Source organism: Eschrichtius robustus, chromosome 9, assembly GCF_028021215.1.
Source record: "Eschrichtius robustus isolate mEscRob2 chromosome 9, mEscRob2.pri, whole genome shotgun sequence".
NCBI lineage: Eukaryota > Metazoa > Chordata > Mammalia > Artiodactyla > Eschrichtiidae > Eschrichtius > Eschrichtius robustus.
Genome location: NC_090832.1, coordinates 21,426,096 through 21,443,977, shown reverse-complemented (window position 1 = coordinate 21,443,977; position 17,882 = coordinate 21,426,096). Strand labels below are relative to the sequence as shown.

The 17,882-nt window shown below is 40.3% G+C and overlaps 1 protein-coding gene across 5 annotated transcripts in view; it reads left to right on the top strand.

The window, feature by feature from the left end:
• The window catches only part of PHACTR2 (phosphatase and actin regulator 2), a 262,789-nt gene that overhangs the window by 215,088 nt on the left and 29,819 nt on the right, over window positions 1-17,882 (top strand). For 4 of the 5 annotated variants that reach the window (XM_068550913.1, XM_068550917.1, XM_068550915.1 and 1 more), the window contains exons 5-9: window positions 1,676-1,915; window positions 5,628-6,162; window positions 11,809-12,014; window positions 13,686-13,842; window positions 17,331-17,386. In XM_068550913.1, coding sequence (XP_068407014.1) covers window positions 1,676-1,915; window positions 5,628-6,162; window positions 11,809-12,014; window positions 13,686-13,842; window positions 17,331-17,386 — 1,194 coding nt within the window. The remainder of the gene's footprint in view (window positions 1-1,675; window positions 1,916-5,627; window positions 6,163-11,808; window positions 12,015-13,685; window positions 13,843-17,330; window positions 17,387-17,882) is intronic. The other variant, XM_068550916.1, reaches the window with a different exon arrangement.

Genomic DNA, 17,882 nt, shown 5'->3' with positions numbered 1-17,882 from the left:
GTGTTATTGGTGGCTCTCCATTATGCCAGGGACTAAAGGTACAAAGATGTACTTAAAGAACAGGCCTCTAACCTAAGTCGAAAGACTAGCAAATCAATGTACATTTGTATGTTTTACATTAAAATAAAATGTTCTCAGTGACTGTCAACTTGTATTGTTCTCAACTCTGACTCTTGCGGTATAGTGGCCTTGTGGTTCAGATCTGGTGGGTTAGGAGCGCCACTCCTGTATTATAGATGCTAAGCAGCTTAGTTGAAGAGACAAGATATATAAACAGAAAGGCAAACATACCAAGTAGCCTCTGATAAATGTTGACTAAGTAGCTCAGATAATGAGTACAATTAAGTTCAGGAGTCCATTTGGGCTGCAGTGACTGGGGTGGGTTGCATGACTGAGGGAAGGTAAAAGAAAAGTTTTATTCATTACATACTGAAATTTCAATCATTTTTATGGTAGTTATACATGTAGAATGATGGAGATGTAAAAAAAAGGGGAGGAGTCCTCACTTCATATTCACTGGGATGAGAAATGAAACAAAAGAAATAGTAAAATGTGATGCATTCCAATATTAAAATCCTTTCTTGGTCATTGGATAATAGAAGAACATACTCAGTAAAGGCTCAGTCTTGTCTTAACGCTGTCTTACACTTTTTGTTGTGTTCCATTTTGAAATGCTGCTTAGCTCTTCGGACCCAAAGTGTATTTTAATTTTAACTAGTCACAATTAGAAAAGATAAGGATGTGAATATGTGGATGAACGTTCAGCATCCCCACTTTTTAAAATGAGAAACTAATACTACTCTAGTTATGCAAAATCTTGTGTGAGGCTTCTGTTCTTAGGTATGATTTTTTTTAATGAATTTTAACGTTTATCTTTTTAAACTCATTACTTGCATGTACACTACAAAACAAATTTGATATTTTTTTTGGTTTCTGCACCCTCCAGTACCTACAGTTGTGACACGGTTTGAAAAGGTCAGAGGAAGTTATTGTAAAACAGGAAGCTGCCCTAGTGCCCTGGGAGAACTTGAGAAAATTTTAATAATAGAAAATAGTTTATTCTTCAGTGCATTGTGCTTCCTGTACCAGATTCTAGAGAGTCTCCCTTAGCTTAGAAAATTATTGATTTTTGACCACAATGAGACAGAGACGGAGCACAGATCCCTTTCAGGTTGATGGGGCTTGAGTTCTCCTGAGAAAGTCCCTCAGTGAAGGGTAACTCTGAGTCCAGCCATTGCTGTGCTGTCAGCCTCACCCTGTGGCGGTGTGTGTAATGCGCTGATCTGCCGCTCTTGGAGTCCTTCCGTTTGGTTAAAAACTTAGCACTCACGCCCACATCATCGTCCAGCAACCACCGGTTCAAGGTTGGTGTCAGCCCCTGGTGGTGGACATTTACGCTCACCCTGAACTTAACTTCATCACAGTCTCTTGTGCAGTCTTATTTTATCACAGGAGTGATTTTTGGACCTGGAGAGCACACCCTAGTTTGGCTTTTAGCCTTTGATCTTCTTTACCCCAACCTTCACTCTCTCTGGTGCAGAACCCCACTGGTTCCCAGGGGCCAAGCAGCTGCATGTTTGTATCACTGTTGCACCGTGTCTTGCTCCTCCTGTTTATATGGTGTGTATGGTGTGTGTCCGTATCAGTCTGCTTCTGTTCACTTTCTCATTTGTAGAGAACACTGAAAACCACTCTGAAACACCGGCAGCTCCTGCTCCGCCTCCTCCAGCTCTTCCTAAGGCTAAACCCAAACCTAAGCCCAAAAAAACACCTGTGCCTCCAAAAGGGGCCGCTGCTGGGGCCAGCCCCAAGGGTGACGAAGTACCTCCTATTAAAAAAATTACCAAGGCTCCTGGTAAGCAGGCCCCCGTCCCTCCACCCAAGCCAACAAGCCGAAATGCAACCCGAGAGGCTGGTGAGTATGCCCTCTGTGGGTTTGAGTCTAGGGTGCTTGGCTCTGGGGTGGGGCTGATTTCTTCTTCTAGGAATGATGGCCTTTTCGGTGTCTGCTGTCTTAGGTTGTAACACCAGTGGATTCAGCTTTGACACAGAGAATGCCCAGGAGATTCCTTTGTTGCTGTCTCTACCAAAGAAAAGTCAACCACTTGATCCATTCACCTCATTAGGTTTAGGGTGAATAGACGTCTTTCATCCTGCATATCCACTATCTGCACAAAACCCAGTAGAAGGAAACAGGGAGTAGTCTGCCTGATGAATAGCGATGATGTGATCTGACGTTATTTAGACATCAGCTGGCCTGCCTATTTGAGTTTATGGGTGGCTCTTTGGCTTGGGTTTTCTTTCAAAATATCTTAAGTTTGCACATAAAAACATGTTGCTTACATCTTTGACATATTTGCTGGGTCTTAATGTCTTAAACCTTATAGTCATCTCTCTACTGACAAATGACAAAGGGTTCATATCACTCAGTGCTCCATGCCACCACTCTCTACTGGAGTTACAACTGCTCAGCAGAGTTGGAAGTTAACATGCTCAGTGCCCCCTTCCCAACCTCATAGACTTCAATGTGTTACAAGGGAAAGCATCTAGTGGAGCGATTACAATCTGTGACTGCAAATCACCGGGGGATGTTTGGGTGATTACATCACTTCATGTCATGTGTGTCCAGCTTTCCTTTCACATCAGATATGCTTAATGCAAAGTGGAGCCCCCATTCTAGTGAAGTGGAATAAAGAAGCCTCTCCTGTCATCCAACCTTTAAAAGGATATTATTCCAAATACACATGCTGAGCATCTTTTTCCCATTAACACATGCATACAAATTCTCCTGTGTTATAGCAAACCTTATTTTCCTTAAAATCAGCAGCGACTTTCTCAAAACCAGCTACCAGGATATGCCTTGGTATTAATCTTTCCCCCTTATAATTTATACCCATAATGCTCAGATTCAGAGAGTGGCTTAGGTGACAGTATGACAGAACTCAGAATGCAAATAGATGTCTCTGTCCTGGTGTTCCTGTCTACCACCTTTGACCTTGTGTGTCTGGGTCTCTTCTAATAAGCTCTAAAATGAAAATCTCAGAATGCTTTGCCAACAGTGCCTACAGGCCATTTTCTCAGGGACCAGCTTCCACCACACATCAGTGTCTGTTCTCGTTGGTGTCTGTGTGTGTTTCCCAGACTGCCTAGCACACCTCAGGAGCAGTGCTTGAAGTGAGGCAGGTGCCGATTTACTTCCTGAAGTAAAGCCCCAAACTCTCACCCTGTCCTTGGGAGTGAAGACCCACTTCCCCACGCCCCATGTGGCAGCAGGTCACGGTTGACTCGGCTTGTCCTCTCTCTTACTTCTCTCAGAAGAAAGCTGGTGATTAACACCAGGGCAGGTGACAGCTTTCATGAGGGATTTGGAGTTATTTCCAGATACTTTACTTGAAGATTTTTTATAGACTTATGATGTTCCTTAGAGGAAAGTACAGTCATGTTATCCATTGTATTAAAAGAGGCCCAGCTGGCGCTTAGTGTGAAGAAGGTAGCTGTTCTCAGGTTATCACAGAGAAACAGGAGTTGCCTTGAAGTCCACCAACAAGCCCAGCGTGCAAGGATCTTTTTTTATCAAATAGTGACTCCTTCAGAATCCCACTCATATTCCATTTGTAACCATTTAGAACTTTCTACATGGTAACTTTGTTTTATTTGAATAAAGTTGACCTTCTGGAAAAGTTACTTCAAATGTCACTCCTGATATTCAGTCAGACATTTAATCTCTTAAAAAAATTTATTGGTTCAGATTCTTCCTCTGTTACTAAGTTAGTGTAGACCTCCAGATCACCAGACAGCAGGTTGGCACATTCGCCTGCTTCACTAGTGAAGTAACATCTCATATTTTTTTTCTTTCTCGTTACACCCTGTGTTAACAACAAAAGTATTTAACTGAGGAGAGGTGGCATTTCTTTTTTAGCCATGGCTATAATTCAAGGTAACTTAAGCAACATTTCAGCAAAATCCTCATTTTAGACGACACTTAAAAGAGAAATATAGTTACATGGCTTGAATTTGCACTCTAGGCCTAAAAAATTGTCTTTTTCCTTAAGCAAGGCTGAAGTTAACTTTGCTGTTAGAAAAACAAAAAGACTTTTCTACAAGAAAAAATTATTAGAATTGATGTGTGGAAAAGATTCTGTTCAGTTTCCCCAAGAAATAACTGAACATGTTTAGACAGCAAGTCCTTAGCATCTTGGTTGTGAAAGGTAAATTTGGAATGGACTTAGATTGTAGGAGTATGCTTAATACGTTTGTCCTATAAGCAAATAAAGATTGTTTATTTCAAAGAAATATTGACAGGCCCTGATATGGGGGGGGGGGGAATTCTCATAATTACGGATACCTAAAATAATAAAGCCCCCAAGCCATAGAGACTTGTTTGAAGCCTGCATCTTTGTCACCAAGTGAGACTGCCTTTTTTCAGTAGATCAGAGTTAGTGAAGTCGTACACCTCTCTGTCTATTCCTTTATCTGTTCTTCCTCTCCTGACCCTCCCAACTGACTTCAATAAAGTTATAACCAGAGGTAAGTTACAATAAATAACATCTGTATGCAGTGTGGATTGGCTCCACAGTACTAACAACATTTTTCTAATTCTGTGGAAGATAGTTTGACCCCTCAGGAAAAAGAGGGAATATACAACATTGTAACAGAAAAAGCAATTAGGAGAAATGTATAGATCATGAAGGTCATAGGAGTTTAAATGTATTTCCTGTGATGACAAAAAGAAAAGGAGAGTTAACTTTTTTTTTTTTCCTGAAAATGGTTTGGTTGAAGGCAGTCCTGTCCAGAAGCAGGCCATGGCCATGGCCATCCTCTGATGAAGGCCCTCTAGGAACATAAGCAGTTTTAGAAGCTCTGAAAATGATACTCTTTCCCTTCAGATTATTCAAACACTACCCATTTACACATTTTTTGTAAAAAAAAAAAAAAAAAAAAAAAGACGTTTTTCTGCCTCTTGATGTTTTGAAGGAGACTTGTCCTTCATATGTGACCATGGGTTTTCCCTCTGCCCCGTTATCACTGCAGTTGGGTAGATGGGGCAGGGTGGCAAGCTTCTCTACAGCCATTGGGGAGAGCTAGTTTGGAGTTTGCTCTTTCAGCAGTTAAGATGAGTAAATTTGCTTTTGGCCAGAAAGGAGCTGGTGGTGTATACTCCAGCATCTTCTGAATGTGGGCCACTCCATTCCCAGAAAGGCATCATAAAACATGTACAGTTTGTGATGGGAGTAACCTTGTACTATACCCAGACAGCTGCTGGTGTCTGCCCTCTGCACACTGTAATGTCCCTTCTTTGGAGCATACAGGGACTTTTTCAGGTGACCCACAGGGCAAGGAGGTGAGGATTTCCCTTCGGCTGGCTCAGCTAAAGACTGGAGGGGGGAGTGGACAGAGGACGCTTGTCCCTCAGGGTTTGGCCTCAAGCATCACTGCTCCTCGGTTGGAGGCAAGGAGGGGGCAGAAAACAAGACCATTATTATCATTAGCCTGTTTCCCTTTATGCATTTATTCAGACAGATTTGTAAAGTTTAAAGGGAACATGGTCATTGACGATTGCAACTCGGTTAGTTTATTTAAAAAGTGTTCTCTTCTTTGACGCTTAATGCAAAATCTCTCTACTTTAGCTGGTTCCTCTCATTCAAGAAAAACAACTGGCTCCAAAGCAACAGCTTCACCATCTACTTCCTCCACCTCATCTCGTCCTAAAGCTTCAAAGGAGACAGTTTCTAGCAAAACAGGGATGGTAGGAATCACAAAGGGCAAGAAAAAAACTGGCAAGCAGCCAACATCTCGACCGTCCTCAGATGCAACCACTTCTGGCATATCTGACCTTAAAGGAGAGCCTTCGGAGACCAGGGTGGCGAGTCTCAAACCCGAGCAGACTGCCCCCGGCACCGAGGAGCAGACCGCAGGCAAACCCAAGTCCGCAGTCCCTCCGCCCGCTGTGGCTCCAGCACCTCCTCCCCCCACCCCTCCTCCCCCTCTGGAGGAGCAGAGCATTGTTGCCTCAGACACTCCTGTTGTCCTGGTCAGCAACGGAGCCGACCTGCCCGTCCCTGCCTTAGACCCAAGTCAGCTTCTCTGGACTGAAGAGGCGACAGACAGCACCACTGGCCACTCAGGCACTGGCTCAAGTGTTAGCAGAGAAAATGCAAAATGGTGAGTCGGCACAAAAGCCCCATATTCTATCTGTATTCCTATGAAGCTGGGTAGTAAAGATCACTAAATCCCTCTGCTGGCAATGAAGGAGCCTACTTTAGTTTCTTTTATAATGTAATCTAGTTAGGTAAGCACACCTGTCAGGTAATGTTAGGTAAGCACACCTGTAATCCAACCATTGATTTGGGTTTTTTTAATTGAAGTATAGTTGATTTCTAATGTTGTGTTAGTTTCAGGTGTACAATGAAGTGATTCATGTATATGTGTGTGTATACATATTCTTTTTCAGATTCATTTCCATTATAAATTATTATGAGATAGTGAATATAGTTCCCTGTGCTATATAGTAGGTCCTTGTTGTTTATTTTATATATGATAGTGTGTATCTTTTAATCCCAAACTCCTAATTTATTCCTCCCTCCCCCCTCTTTCTCCTTTGGTAACCATAAGTTTGTTTTCTATGTCTGTGAGTCAATTTCTGTTCTGTAAATAAGTTCATTTGTATCATTTTTTTTAGATTTCACATATAAATGATATCATATGATATTTGCCTTTCTCTGACTTACTTCACTTAGTATGATAGTCTCTAGATCCATCCATGTTGCTGCAAATGGCATTATTTCATTCTTTTTTATGGCTGAGTAATATTCCATTGTATATATGTACCACATCTTCTTTATCCATTCATCTGTCAATGGACATTTAGGCTGATACCATGCCTTGGCTATTGTAAATAGTGCTGCAATGAACACCGGGGTGCGTGTGTCTTGATTTTTCATAGCCCTGCCCCAGGAATGCCACGGGCTGCTGGAGACGATTACATTGGCCTTACTGACTGACACACTTCAGATCTGTGCTTTCAAGGACATTTAGAGTCTGCTTCATCACTGCTTAGCAGTCCTTTTTCTTTTTCCTAGACAGTTCCCTCCTCTTCCCTTATAGTGGTTACTTTACATCTTTACCACTTATGTCCAGATTGCTCACCCACTCCTGCCCACCTCCATTTCAACAAGTTATTTAGCCTCCTCCGTCTCCAAGAAAATAAAGAGCATCAAGAAAGAACTCTTTTCCAACTCCTTTTCCTCCAACCTTAGAGCAGCTACCTTTCTTGCTTCCTCAGTTCCCTACCCAGCTCAAGTGTTATCTCCTCTGTGAAGCCTTTCAGTATTCATCCAGACAAAATTGGTTATTGCATGTACTCTAACAGCAGTTTTTTCCTACCTATGGGACAGAACTACCCACCAACCAGTACAGAATCTGGTATGCTATAGGTGTGCCATCATCCACTTGCCCAAGCCAGAAACCTGGAATTCATCCTAGGGTCCTCATTCTCCTTTGTCCTCCAGATCTAACACTCACAAAGTCCTATAAATTTTCTACATAAAGATAAATAAGACATGTTAGCTCTGCTGTCCCATAGGTGTGAGAAGAGGACTGTCAGAGTGTAGTAGATGTCACTACCCATTCTGTCTAGGCGAGGCTTGGAGCTCTTAAATCCAGCCTCTTCTGTTTCTAAGAATAAAACCCAAATTCGCTCTTTACATTATTTAATTTAATATTTCCTCTTTCAAAAAAATCCTTGTCCTGTTATACTTTAAAAAATTAGTACATTAATTAAATTGATTTGGATCAAGAGACTAAAATATCACTTTTAATTATTCAATTGCTAGTGATATTAACCTCCATTTATTAAATACTTATTTAATGTCAGGAAGTATCAGTTATTTGATTCACATAAGTCTCCCCTGAAATATCTCTGTTGAATAGATGAGAAAACTGATGCTGAGAGAGATAACATAGTTTGCCCAAGATCACCCAGGTAGTAAGTGGCAGAGTCAGGATGCAAGCCCAGAGCTGCACATCACACTCAGCGCTCTAAGGAATTTCATAAGTTTCCAAAACACCTGCTTCTACTTCTTTTGCAATTTCTTTTGTGTCTGTTTCTCTCATTTTGAGCACCATCATTCAAAGGAAAGCCAAGGAAAGGTAAATAAATGTTAAAGTACAAATTATTTTATTTGACATTTTAATAAATGATTCGGAAGAAGAAGATATTGAAATGAATGCTTATGGTGTCCTGAATACTTCCAGCGCAGAGCAGATGTCTTCACTTCATTATGAGTGTTTGCCAGCCTTGGCATCAATTCCAGCCTTCAGAACTGAACAGTCATTCAGCATTCCACCTTGTATTTTTTGCTTGCCTTCTATGTGCCAGGCAGCGTACTAAGCACCAAAGATACAAAAGTGGACAAAACATTACAGTTAAGATTGGTTTTTACCAAAATAATGTCTAACATGCCCAGGAAGTATAAATGTTTAAGATAAAGTCCGAATTTAGGGAAGGAGATCAAGTATATGGATTCACTATTCAATATACTAAAGAACAAGGTGTAACATATAAAATAATTCCTCAGATAGTCTTAAGCACTGAGAAAGCCCATTTCCAAAGGTGACCTGATTCTGTCCAGCCCACTTGCACAACCATTTTAGGAAGGGCACCATATTGTGCTAAACTCCATGCTGCATGCTGGGGGCTTGATATCTGTCTTCAGCCCAAGTACTTGCAGGATTGTCGGACAAAAGAGGTGAGCATCTGTTCTTCATTTCCACTGGGACAGTGATGAGAGGGAGCGAGCTGAGAACATCATTAGACGCCGAGGTATTTATAATAGATTTTCCTGTCAGTCAGGGTAACTCTAATGCTTTCCTAGAAGAGGGCATAGAGATTTTCTTCTCTGTACATTCTTCAAAATTAAAAATTTAAATTACAGTTCATCTCACAGGGGCGGTTTGTGTTTGCTCTTGAGTTAATGAGCTTGGAATAAGTAGTCTCTCAAATTTCCTTCCAAATACTTTCTTCCCTTTTTAAGTGGCTATGTGGATTAGAATTTCTGGCTCTTAGTCGCTTGCTTTACTTAGAACTTTTCCCCCAGTTATGTTTAGTCAACGAATGTGAGAAAATCCTGTCATTTTATGAAGAGGCTTCTGTTTGGAATACAAATGTGAAAACTTTAAAGAAGACAAGTGGCCATGTGTAAAAACATCTACTTCTATTCACATAGCGCAGGGTAGTTACGATTTGGTAGATTTCTATTTGTTGGTAGCATCAGTAGCATACAATTCTGATATAATTTTAGGCAGAAACTAATAACCCCATTTGGAGCCCATATCCAAATGGGACTTGACGCTTCTAGTTCATTTCCATAAACATTAATAGAGTTCATTGTGTTGTTCAATGTGCCAAGAAACGTAGGGGGAAAATGAGAGCCATGTCTTGAGTTGGTCGATAAAAATTTGGAGTAAAATATTTAATATTAAGTTAAATATAATATATAATATCAATATAACATAATATTAAGTATAAAACTAAAATATAACATCACATTTGATAGATAGACTGAGAGTTTTAAATCTGGATTGTAGACTGGCCTTGCTACCTTGTTGGGGCAACTCATTCATGGCCTTCTTGGGTTCCATGAACTATAAATTACCTGCCCTCCTTATACTATAGAACAATTGTTAAGTTGTAAATATATGCAGAAGTCTTTGAAAACTGCAAAACATTATAAAATGCAAATGATGAGATTAAATTAATAATTGGTATCATGATAAATTAATGAACAGTGATATGAACAAATACTAGGACTCAACCCTGAAGTATCTTTGTTCTGCTCTTCAGAATGTGTTATTAATTGGCATATCTTTTAAACGTGCTTCGGTCACCCACAGTGGCCTCCAGTGGCAGTATGCTAGAAATCCAGACTGTGAAAAAAATAAATCTTATTTAAAAGGAGATTTCGTACTTTGGAAGCAATATGGTGGTTCCTCAAAAAACTAAACATAAAATTACCATATGATCCAGCAATTCTACTTCTGTGTATATAGCCAAAAAAAATGAAAGCAGGTACTCAAACAGATATTTATACACCAGTGCCCATAGCTGCATTATTCACAACAACCAAAAGGTAGAAACAACCCAAACATCCATGGAATGATGAATTAACAAACAAAATGTGACCTATACATACAATGGAATACTATTCAGCCTTAAAAAGGAAGGAAATTCTGACACATGCTACAACATGGATGAACCTTGAAGACGTCCAAAGTGTAGTAAGTCAGACACAAAAGGACAAATGTAAAATTTCACTTATATGAAGCACCTAAAATAGTAAAATTCATAGAGACAGAAGGTAAAATGGTGGTTGCCAGGGGATGAAGGAAGAGGAATGGGGACTTATTGTTTAATGGATACAGTTTCAGTTTGGAAAGATGAAAAATTCTGAGGATGGATGGTGGTGATGGTTGCACAACAGTGTGAATGTACTTAATGCCACTGAACTATACACTTAAAAATGGTTAAGATGGTCAATTTTAGGCTTTATATATTTTACACAATTAAAACAGAAATTTCATATTTCCTTCTTTGAAAACAAGAATTTTTGGCTGTTGGATTTTTCTAATAAGTGAAAAATAGAGAATTTTGAGAACACTTAGGCTTATCAGCCACAAAGTTGAATTTTCAGTACCTCCAATTCTGACAAAGTTTACCTGTTTTTATTATTCAAAGAACTGTTTTTTGATTTTTTTCAGTGAGAAGAGCAAGCACATGTTTTGCACTAAACGGTCTTTCAGAAGTGTGACATCCAAATTTGGATTCTTCTGTTTGTATCAGAAAGCAATGTGGGGAACTTCTGTATCTTAAAATGAAGATTACATTGTTTTTGATGTGATATGTTTTTGATGTAAAGTATTTTTTTAAATTCTGGTCTGTGAAAATTGGCAAGCTTTGTATATTTATAGTAACTTTAACTCAGAGGCTCGTACCAAGCTAAATAATAGAAACTCACTGCATCCTGACATATCACCTTTCTTCTAAAGAGTCCACTTAGCTTTCACATTTTCCATCTCATGTTATTAGTATAATCTTATGACAGGCAGTTTTACAAATGGAGAAGATATATAATTTTTTACTGTTAATACACTGGCTATGATGAAAGTAGGATTAATTCATATACCAATTAAAGAAGATAAACTTTTCTGTGTCAGTACCGTTCTAGGTACTGGGCTGGGCTACAGCATGATATGAGTTCTGCTTGTCAAGGAACTTTGGGGGGCTGGGGAGGCAGACTGAGATGCAGTGTACTAAGTGCTCCAGTGCGGTGGGCACCGTGGGAGAAGGGAGAGAGGGCAAGGAACTAGTCTGATGGCCAGTGAAAGAGTCCTCAGGGAGCTGAGGCTTTAAGCTAGACATGAAAGATAAGCAGGAGTTACAGGTCCAAGAAAAAGTGGAGGCAAAATCAAATCTCCAAGAACTTCTAGCCCGTTGTTCTTTCCACAGAATCTCCTATTGCTAGGGAAAAATAAATTTTCAGAACATAGTTTTACAATATTCATGTACTAAATATATCAGTCACCACCTGGTCAGTCCTTTCCATTTTACAGATGAAGACTCTAAAGCCTTGGGAGTTAAGGAATGCAGTACTGTTGCCCCATTTCAGTGACGTTAGCTGGTCCGTGTCTGCTTTCTCCGTTCACCAGCCTGAAGGATGTTCATGAAACTAGAGTTCTCGCTCATGTGCTGGCATCATCCCCGAGGGTTGCTCTGAGCTTCACGCCACCCCCATGTTTCTGTGTCTTTCACAGTTTTACAACCAAAGACGAGCTGGGGGAGGCAGCGCCTCAGCTCCTGACTCCTGGGCTGATGGGAGAATCTTCAGAATCCTTCAGTGCCTCAGAGGACGAAGGCCAGAGGGAATACCAGGCCAATGACTCTGACTCTGATGGGCCTATCTTGTACACCGATGACGATGACGATGAAGAGGATGAGGACGAGGATGGCAGTGGAGAAAGTAAGGCTCTTTTCAAGAGGTAGGGAGGGAAGTCTGCGGTGGACAGAAGCAGCTGCAGTCTGTAAAGAGCAAAAGCCTCATTAGGAGCCAGACACCTGATGTTTTCTTTCCCCTCATGTGCCTTTCTCAGATTAGAAATGTGTATCTTCTAAGGTTTAGCTTTAGGTGAGAGGCCTTTCTGGAAGATGATTCCACAGGGCAGGGTGGTGGGGGAGTCAGTCTATGAGGCCAGTATGCATATTTGAATTTGTCCAAAAAGTCAAACAGCAGAGGCCTTTCTCAGATTGATCAGAGATGGCGCTTCCACACCGGGACCTTTCTTTTTTTTGTTAAATATTTATTTATTTATTTATTTTTGGCTGTGTTGGGTCTTCGTTTCTGTGCGAGGGCTTTCTCTAGTTGCGGCAAGCGGTGGCCACTCCTCATTGCGTTGTGCGGGCCTCTCACTGTCACAGCCTCTCTTGTTGCAGGGCACAGGCTCCAGACGCGCAGGCTCAGTAATTGTGGCTCACGGGCCTAGTTGCTCCGTGGCATGTGGGATCTTCCCAGACCAGGGCTCGAACCCGTGTCCCCCACATTGGCAGGCGGATTCTCAACCACTGCGCCACCAGGGAAGCCCCTTGGGACCGTTCTGGAATAAAGAGCGTCAATGCAGGATTTGCTGGATTACTCATGGGGGATGTTCGAGAATTTCACTCACTTTTATACTGTGGTTTAAAAGGGGGAATGAGTCAAGAATGACTAATACCTTTTAAGAATTAAAAACAGTCACTCATCCATGATAAGTAAGGTGGTATGCCTTCTAAGAAGGAATGATAGTAAAGTGGATAAAGCCAACCATTTATATATAACTTAGGGAACTGGAAAAATGCTGTTTTCTTAATAATCTTCTGAGAAGGATGACTTGGGAGCGATTCAGTACGGAATTGAATTTACAAATTATGAAAAGTTATTAATATATTCATGATTAAACAACATTGTCAAATTCCTTCTAGCTTGTACTGAACAATAAAAAAATCATCATCAAACAACAATAAAATAAAAAATAACAAAAATCATTATCATTCATTGGTATTTACTATCCTCTGTGAGATATCAGGGATTCCTGGGTAATTTAGGATTAAAACATTGGTATCACAGGTAGACTTTTGTCAGTGTGGTTTTCTGAGTGGGGGGAGGAAAAGGGAAGAAGAGGATTTACTGTACAGGATAAGCCAAGGGGCTAAGTGTTTAAGACTTGAAAAAGAAAAGAAAGAAGAGGCATTATGCAATCAGTAGTTTCCATGGTATGCCGTCTCAGCAGAATAAACTTCAAATGTCACTGTCCAAAAGATGAGGTGATACTTGCTGGTTTTTTCAGGGTTTCCCAACATTTTTCAGAATATTTTAAAAAACAGTTCTTCACACCATTGTAAAGCAATTATACTCCAATAAAGATGTTAAAAAAAAACAACAAAAAAACGGAAACAAAACAAAAAAACAGTTCTTCAGTTTTTCAAAATGAACTACATCCAACTTAAAATTTTTTTTTCTTAAGGTTAATTAAAATTCTACCGTTGCATGTGAATAAAGAATTTGGTCTGGACTCTATTTAACGTCCCTGCCCACGTGTAACCTGAGTGCCACTTGCTAAAATCCTTTCTCTGCATTTCTGCCTTTTCTGATCCTCAGGTGCTTTGGCAAGTAAAATACGACGAAGGGATACTCTTGCTATCAAACTTGGCAACAGACCGTCTAAGAAGGAATTAGAGGACAAAAACATCTTGCAGCGTACCTCTGAAGAAGAGAGGCAGGAAATCCGACAGCAAATTGGAACCGAGCTCGTCAGGTAATTGCTGAAATCTGGGGACAGCACTGACTAATTCTTACTTTTCTCCTTCCTACAGTTCCCTCCCTAACTGAGATCACTGTGACTCCCTCATGGAAGGGCATGCCTGGCCTATCTGGTCTTCTAAAGTTGGTCTTGGATGGTGAATCACTCAAAGAAGCTCCTTTTTGGTCCAGCTAGCCAGTAGCTTTGAGGTCGCCAAAGCCCGATCCAAGTGGGGACAGACTTTTTCTATAAAGGACCAGTTAGTAAATCTCTTAGGCTTTGTTGGCCAGACAGTCCCTACTGCAACTACTTGACTGTGCTATTGTAGCATGAAAGCAGCCGTAAACAATACATAAACCGATGAGCACGGCTACATTCCAAGAAAACATTCTTCACCAAAACAGGCAGCAGGCCAGAGTTGGCCTGCGGGCCATAGTTTGCCCAACTCCTGGTTTGATTCATGGACTCCCTATAACATTCCTATGACTGCCATCAGCTTCTGCCCTGGGGGCTACGAGACTACAGAAATATTAAGTAGCTTCAACGGCCAGTTCCATCCTAGTCAGGTAGCCATAGCCCCCATATCGAAACTTCCCCCTTTTCACTTCAAATAAATGGTCATCTGACCGCACTTCCTGCCTCCGCCATTGTAGGATTTCTACTTTTGCCACTCGTGGCATTGGAAGTCCATGTAACTGGCAGTTTTAATAGAAGCAAGTGCTGAAACTCTCCTTTTTATGATCAGTTTAAGCATATTTAAGTATTAGTTGTTTTGTTAACTTCCCTCACTCTGCATAAAAAATAGGTTGCATAAATTGGGAGAAGGGAACAGCCTGGAACACCAGAACAAGATTTGGAAGTGGGAGAAAAGTCCTTCCCTTGCTTGGAAGTGGAAGATTTCTGAGACTGTGGTGTACCTGCAGGGTAGGCATGTGAGGGGTCCAGAAGCCACTGTCTGTTTTGTAGATGGGGCCAAGCTGGGGCTTGTGCGGATTAAATGAGATGGTACACTGAAGGTATGTTAGTGCCTAGATCCTAGCGAGCACTTAAGAACATTAAATATTTTTTATTAATTTAAAGTATTACCTCTTAAATTAGCAAAACACTTTTATAAATTAAACCCAATGTCGGCAACTTTATGAGAAAATAGGGCACATATACTTGGCTCTTGTTCAATATTTCTGAAGAACAACTTAATAATACAAGAATTCTAAAGCAGTATTTCTTTACATGGTAATTCCATTTGGGAGGTTATACAAGAAGGAAATAATCTAAAAGGGAAAAAACCCTGTGTTTTCCAAAGATGTTTATTTGAAGGGTATTTAGAGCAGTGACAAATTAAAACAAACCCAAAACACTCAAAAACAGGGGACTGATGAAGAACATTGTGAGAAGTTGACACCATGAGATAACCGTAGAGCGGTGGTTTTCTAGCTCTGCATTAGGATTTCTTGGAGAGGATACTCAGGCTTCCTGGGGAGAGCTAGGGAAGCAGGTGTGTTTTTGGGGTGAGGCGGGAGGGGACTCCTTCATTGTAGGTCTAAGTAGCCAACCAGAGCAGCACTTCTTCTGTTTTTGTAAAATTCCACTCCAACCCCCAAAAGTTTGAGAGCCTCTAGAAACACACATGTAGTCCATATCTATAAAAATCGTATCAGGGTAGGGTTTTTAGTTTTATAAGTATATAAATTTTACAGAATTGTTTTTCTACAAACCCAGCACACTTAGTCCCTGTCATTCAAAGGTAAACCACTTAGAGTTCCTGCCCTAGAGAACTCCATGTCTAGTGAAAGAGGCAAAATTTATACTGAGTGATGGGGACCATGTAAAAAGCACAAACATCTAGGTCAAGAGAACCAGGTATGAGTCCTAGCTCTATCATTCAGTAGTGTTTTCTCGCAGGCAAGGGAATTAATCTCTCATTTTCTTATCTGTAAAATGGGAACTGGCTGCTACCTTGCTGAATTGTTTTAAGGATTCAAGATAATGTAAGCTAAGCACCCAGCACAGTGACTGGCACTTTAAAGGATGAACTAATGAGAGCTGTGATTATTATCTTTATAATAATGATAAGTGCTTTAATCGATGTATAATTTATGTAGAACTGCTGTAGAGGGACAAAGAACCAGGAGCCTTTAATAACTTAAAAGATTTCAGTAGGTGAAGAAGGAGAGGAGGGCATTCCAGAGAAAGGAAACTCCATAAACAAAAGAAGGATGATGTCTTTGGGGGATGATATCGTACAGATATATAGTATAAGATATATGAATGGCACAAAATCTGGCTGGCATAGATGTTCACTGGGGTTTTTTGTGGGCTCACTTATTAAGTGAATTTCAAGGTAGCGCTGATGAAGATTAAATGTTAAACTTTTTAGTGAGCTATTCAAAATATCATTGATTTTAATTCTTCATACCATTTCTGTCACAGCCATAAACATTTAGAATTGATAGTGTCTTGTATTAAGATTGCCTTTCATGTATATTAGTTTAATTTGCACAAATTCAATCTATCAATACATCCAGAGGAAGTTTTTGTCTGTGATTAACAACAAATTAATAATGTAAACAAGACCAAGAACAAAATTATAATGGGTTAATAAGACATTGAGCTCTTGTGTACAAATGATCAGGTACTAATCCCAAATGAGCCTGGCTTTTCTTGAAGGTTGATGGAAATGGCCTGTATATCTCAAGATAACTTTATATACATTGTAAATTTATTTGAGATCCCAAAAGTAATATTTTCCTGAAAACACTGTGCAGTATAAATTGATCATCTCATGAATTGGTATGAACCCTTGAGCCTTTTTTTAGATTCTAATTATCTGTATGTTAATTAGGGTACAGGCTAAGCTGCTCTAACAGAGACCAAAAAGTGCAATGGTCCAAACAAGCCACTTCCACGTGTTTGCTTCTTTTTCACATCACAGTGCAGGGTTTGGTGGGCTGTCCAGCATGGGTGGGGAGCACAGCTCCAGGCAGTCAGATAGGCACCCAGGTTCCTTCCGTCTTGTTGCTCTTCCATCTCCGTGGATATCCTCATCTGCATGATCTGAGCTGGCTCACATGACCATGTTTAAGTTCTAGCCTGTGGAAGAAGGAAAGAGAGAGAAGGGAATACACACCCAGTCACTTTAAGGGTAAAAAAGCAGACATTACACACACTGCTTCTGCTCACATCCCATTGCAAGAACTCAGTCACACGGCTGCATCTTGCCTGCAGGGAGGCAGAAATCTATAGCTGGGTGTTCAGCTAAAACTCTGGGGGTTCTGTTTCTAAAAGGAAGAAGGGAGTATGGGTGGTGGGGGGTAGTTAGCAGTCTCAGCCACAATCTCTAGTCTCCAAACTAGTGGAAAGGAGGCTTTTATTTTGTAGGCTTAAAAATGGATTTTTGTTTCTCAAAACACGAAAAAATACAGCTTTGCTTGTTGTTTTATTTTGCGTCTCCCATTAAGGCGGCCTTGTTTGTAACCGGCAGTATATCTGTTTTCTCATCACAGGAGACTTAGCCAGAGGCCCACAACTGAAGAATTAGAGCAAAGAAATATCCTGAAGCGTGAGTATCCTGTACTACACAGCGAATTCCTCATGTAACCATGAACAGGCTCCCTCTAGAGACAATCCATTTGTCAGCAGGGAACCTTAATATATGTATTCACGAATGACTGAAATGGCCCATTTCGATCACATTTTTATATAATTATTTATATCATTTTTAAAATAATTTCTTGAAGTTTGTGTTTCATCTTATGGCTTTGAGCCTGATATACCCCAGAGCAGCGTCATGGTTGTGACAGTTGTTTTTAAGAAAGATGAAATTTATTCTATGTATTCTTTCACCCAAATATTAAATAGAAGAAAATGCTCTAGTCTGCTTGCAACTAAATGTGAAAGAAAAGACCAAAAAATCCGCAAGGAAATAAATCAAACATTCCTATATTATTATTAATAATAGTTTGTTGCCAGGTTTAACAAATGACTCCATTTAAAACAGAATTATGGGAGAAGGAATTTTTCAATCCATTTCATTTTCCTTTGTTACGATAACTCTG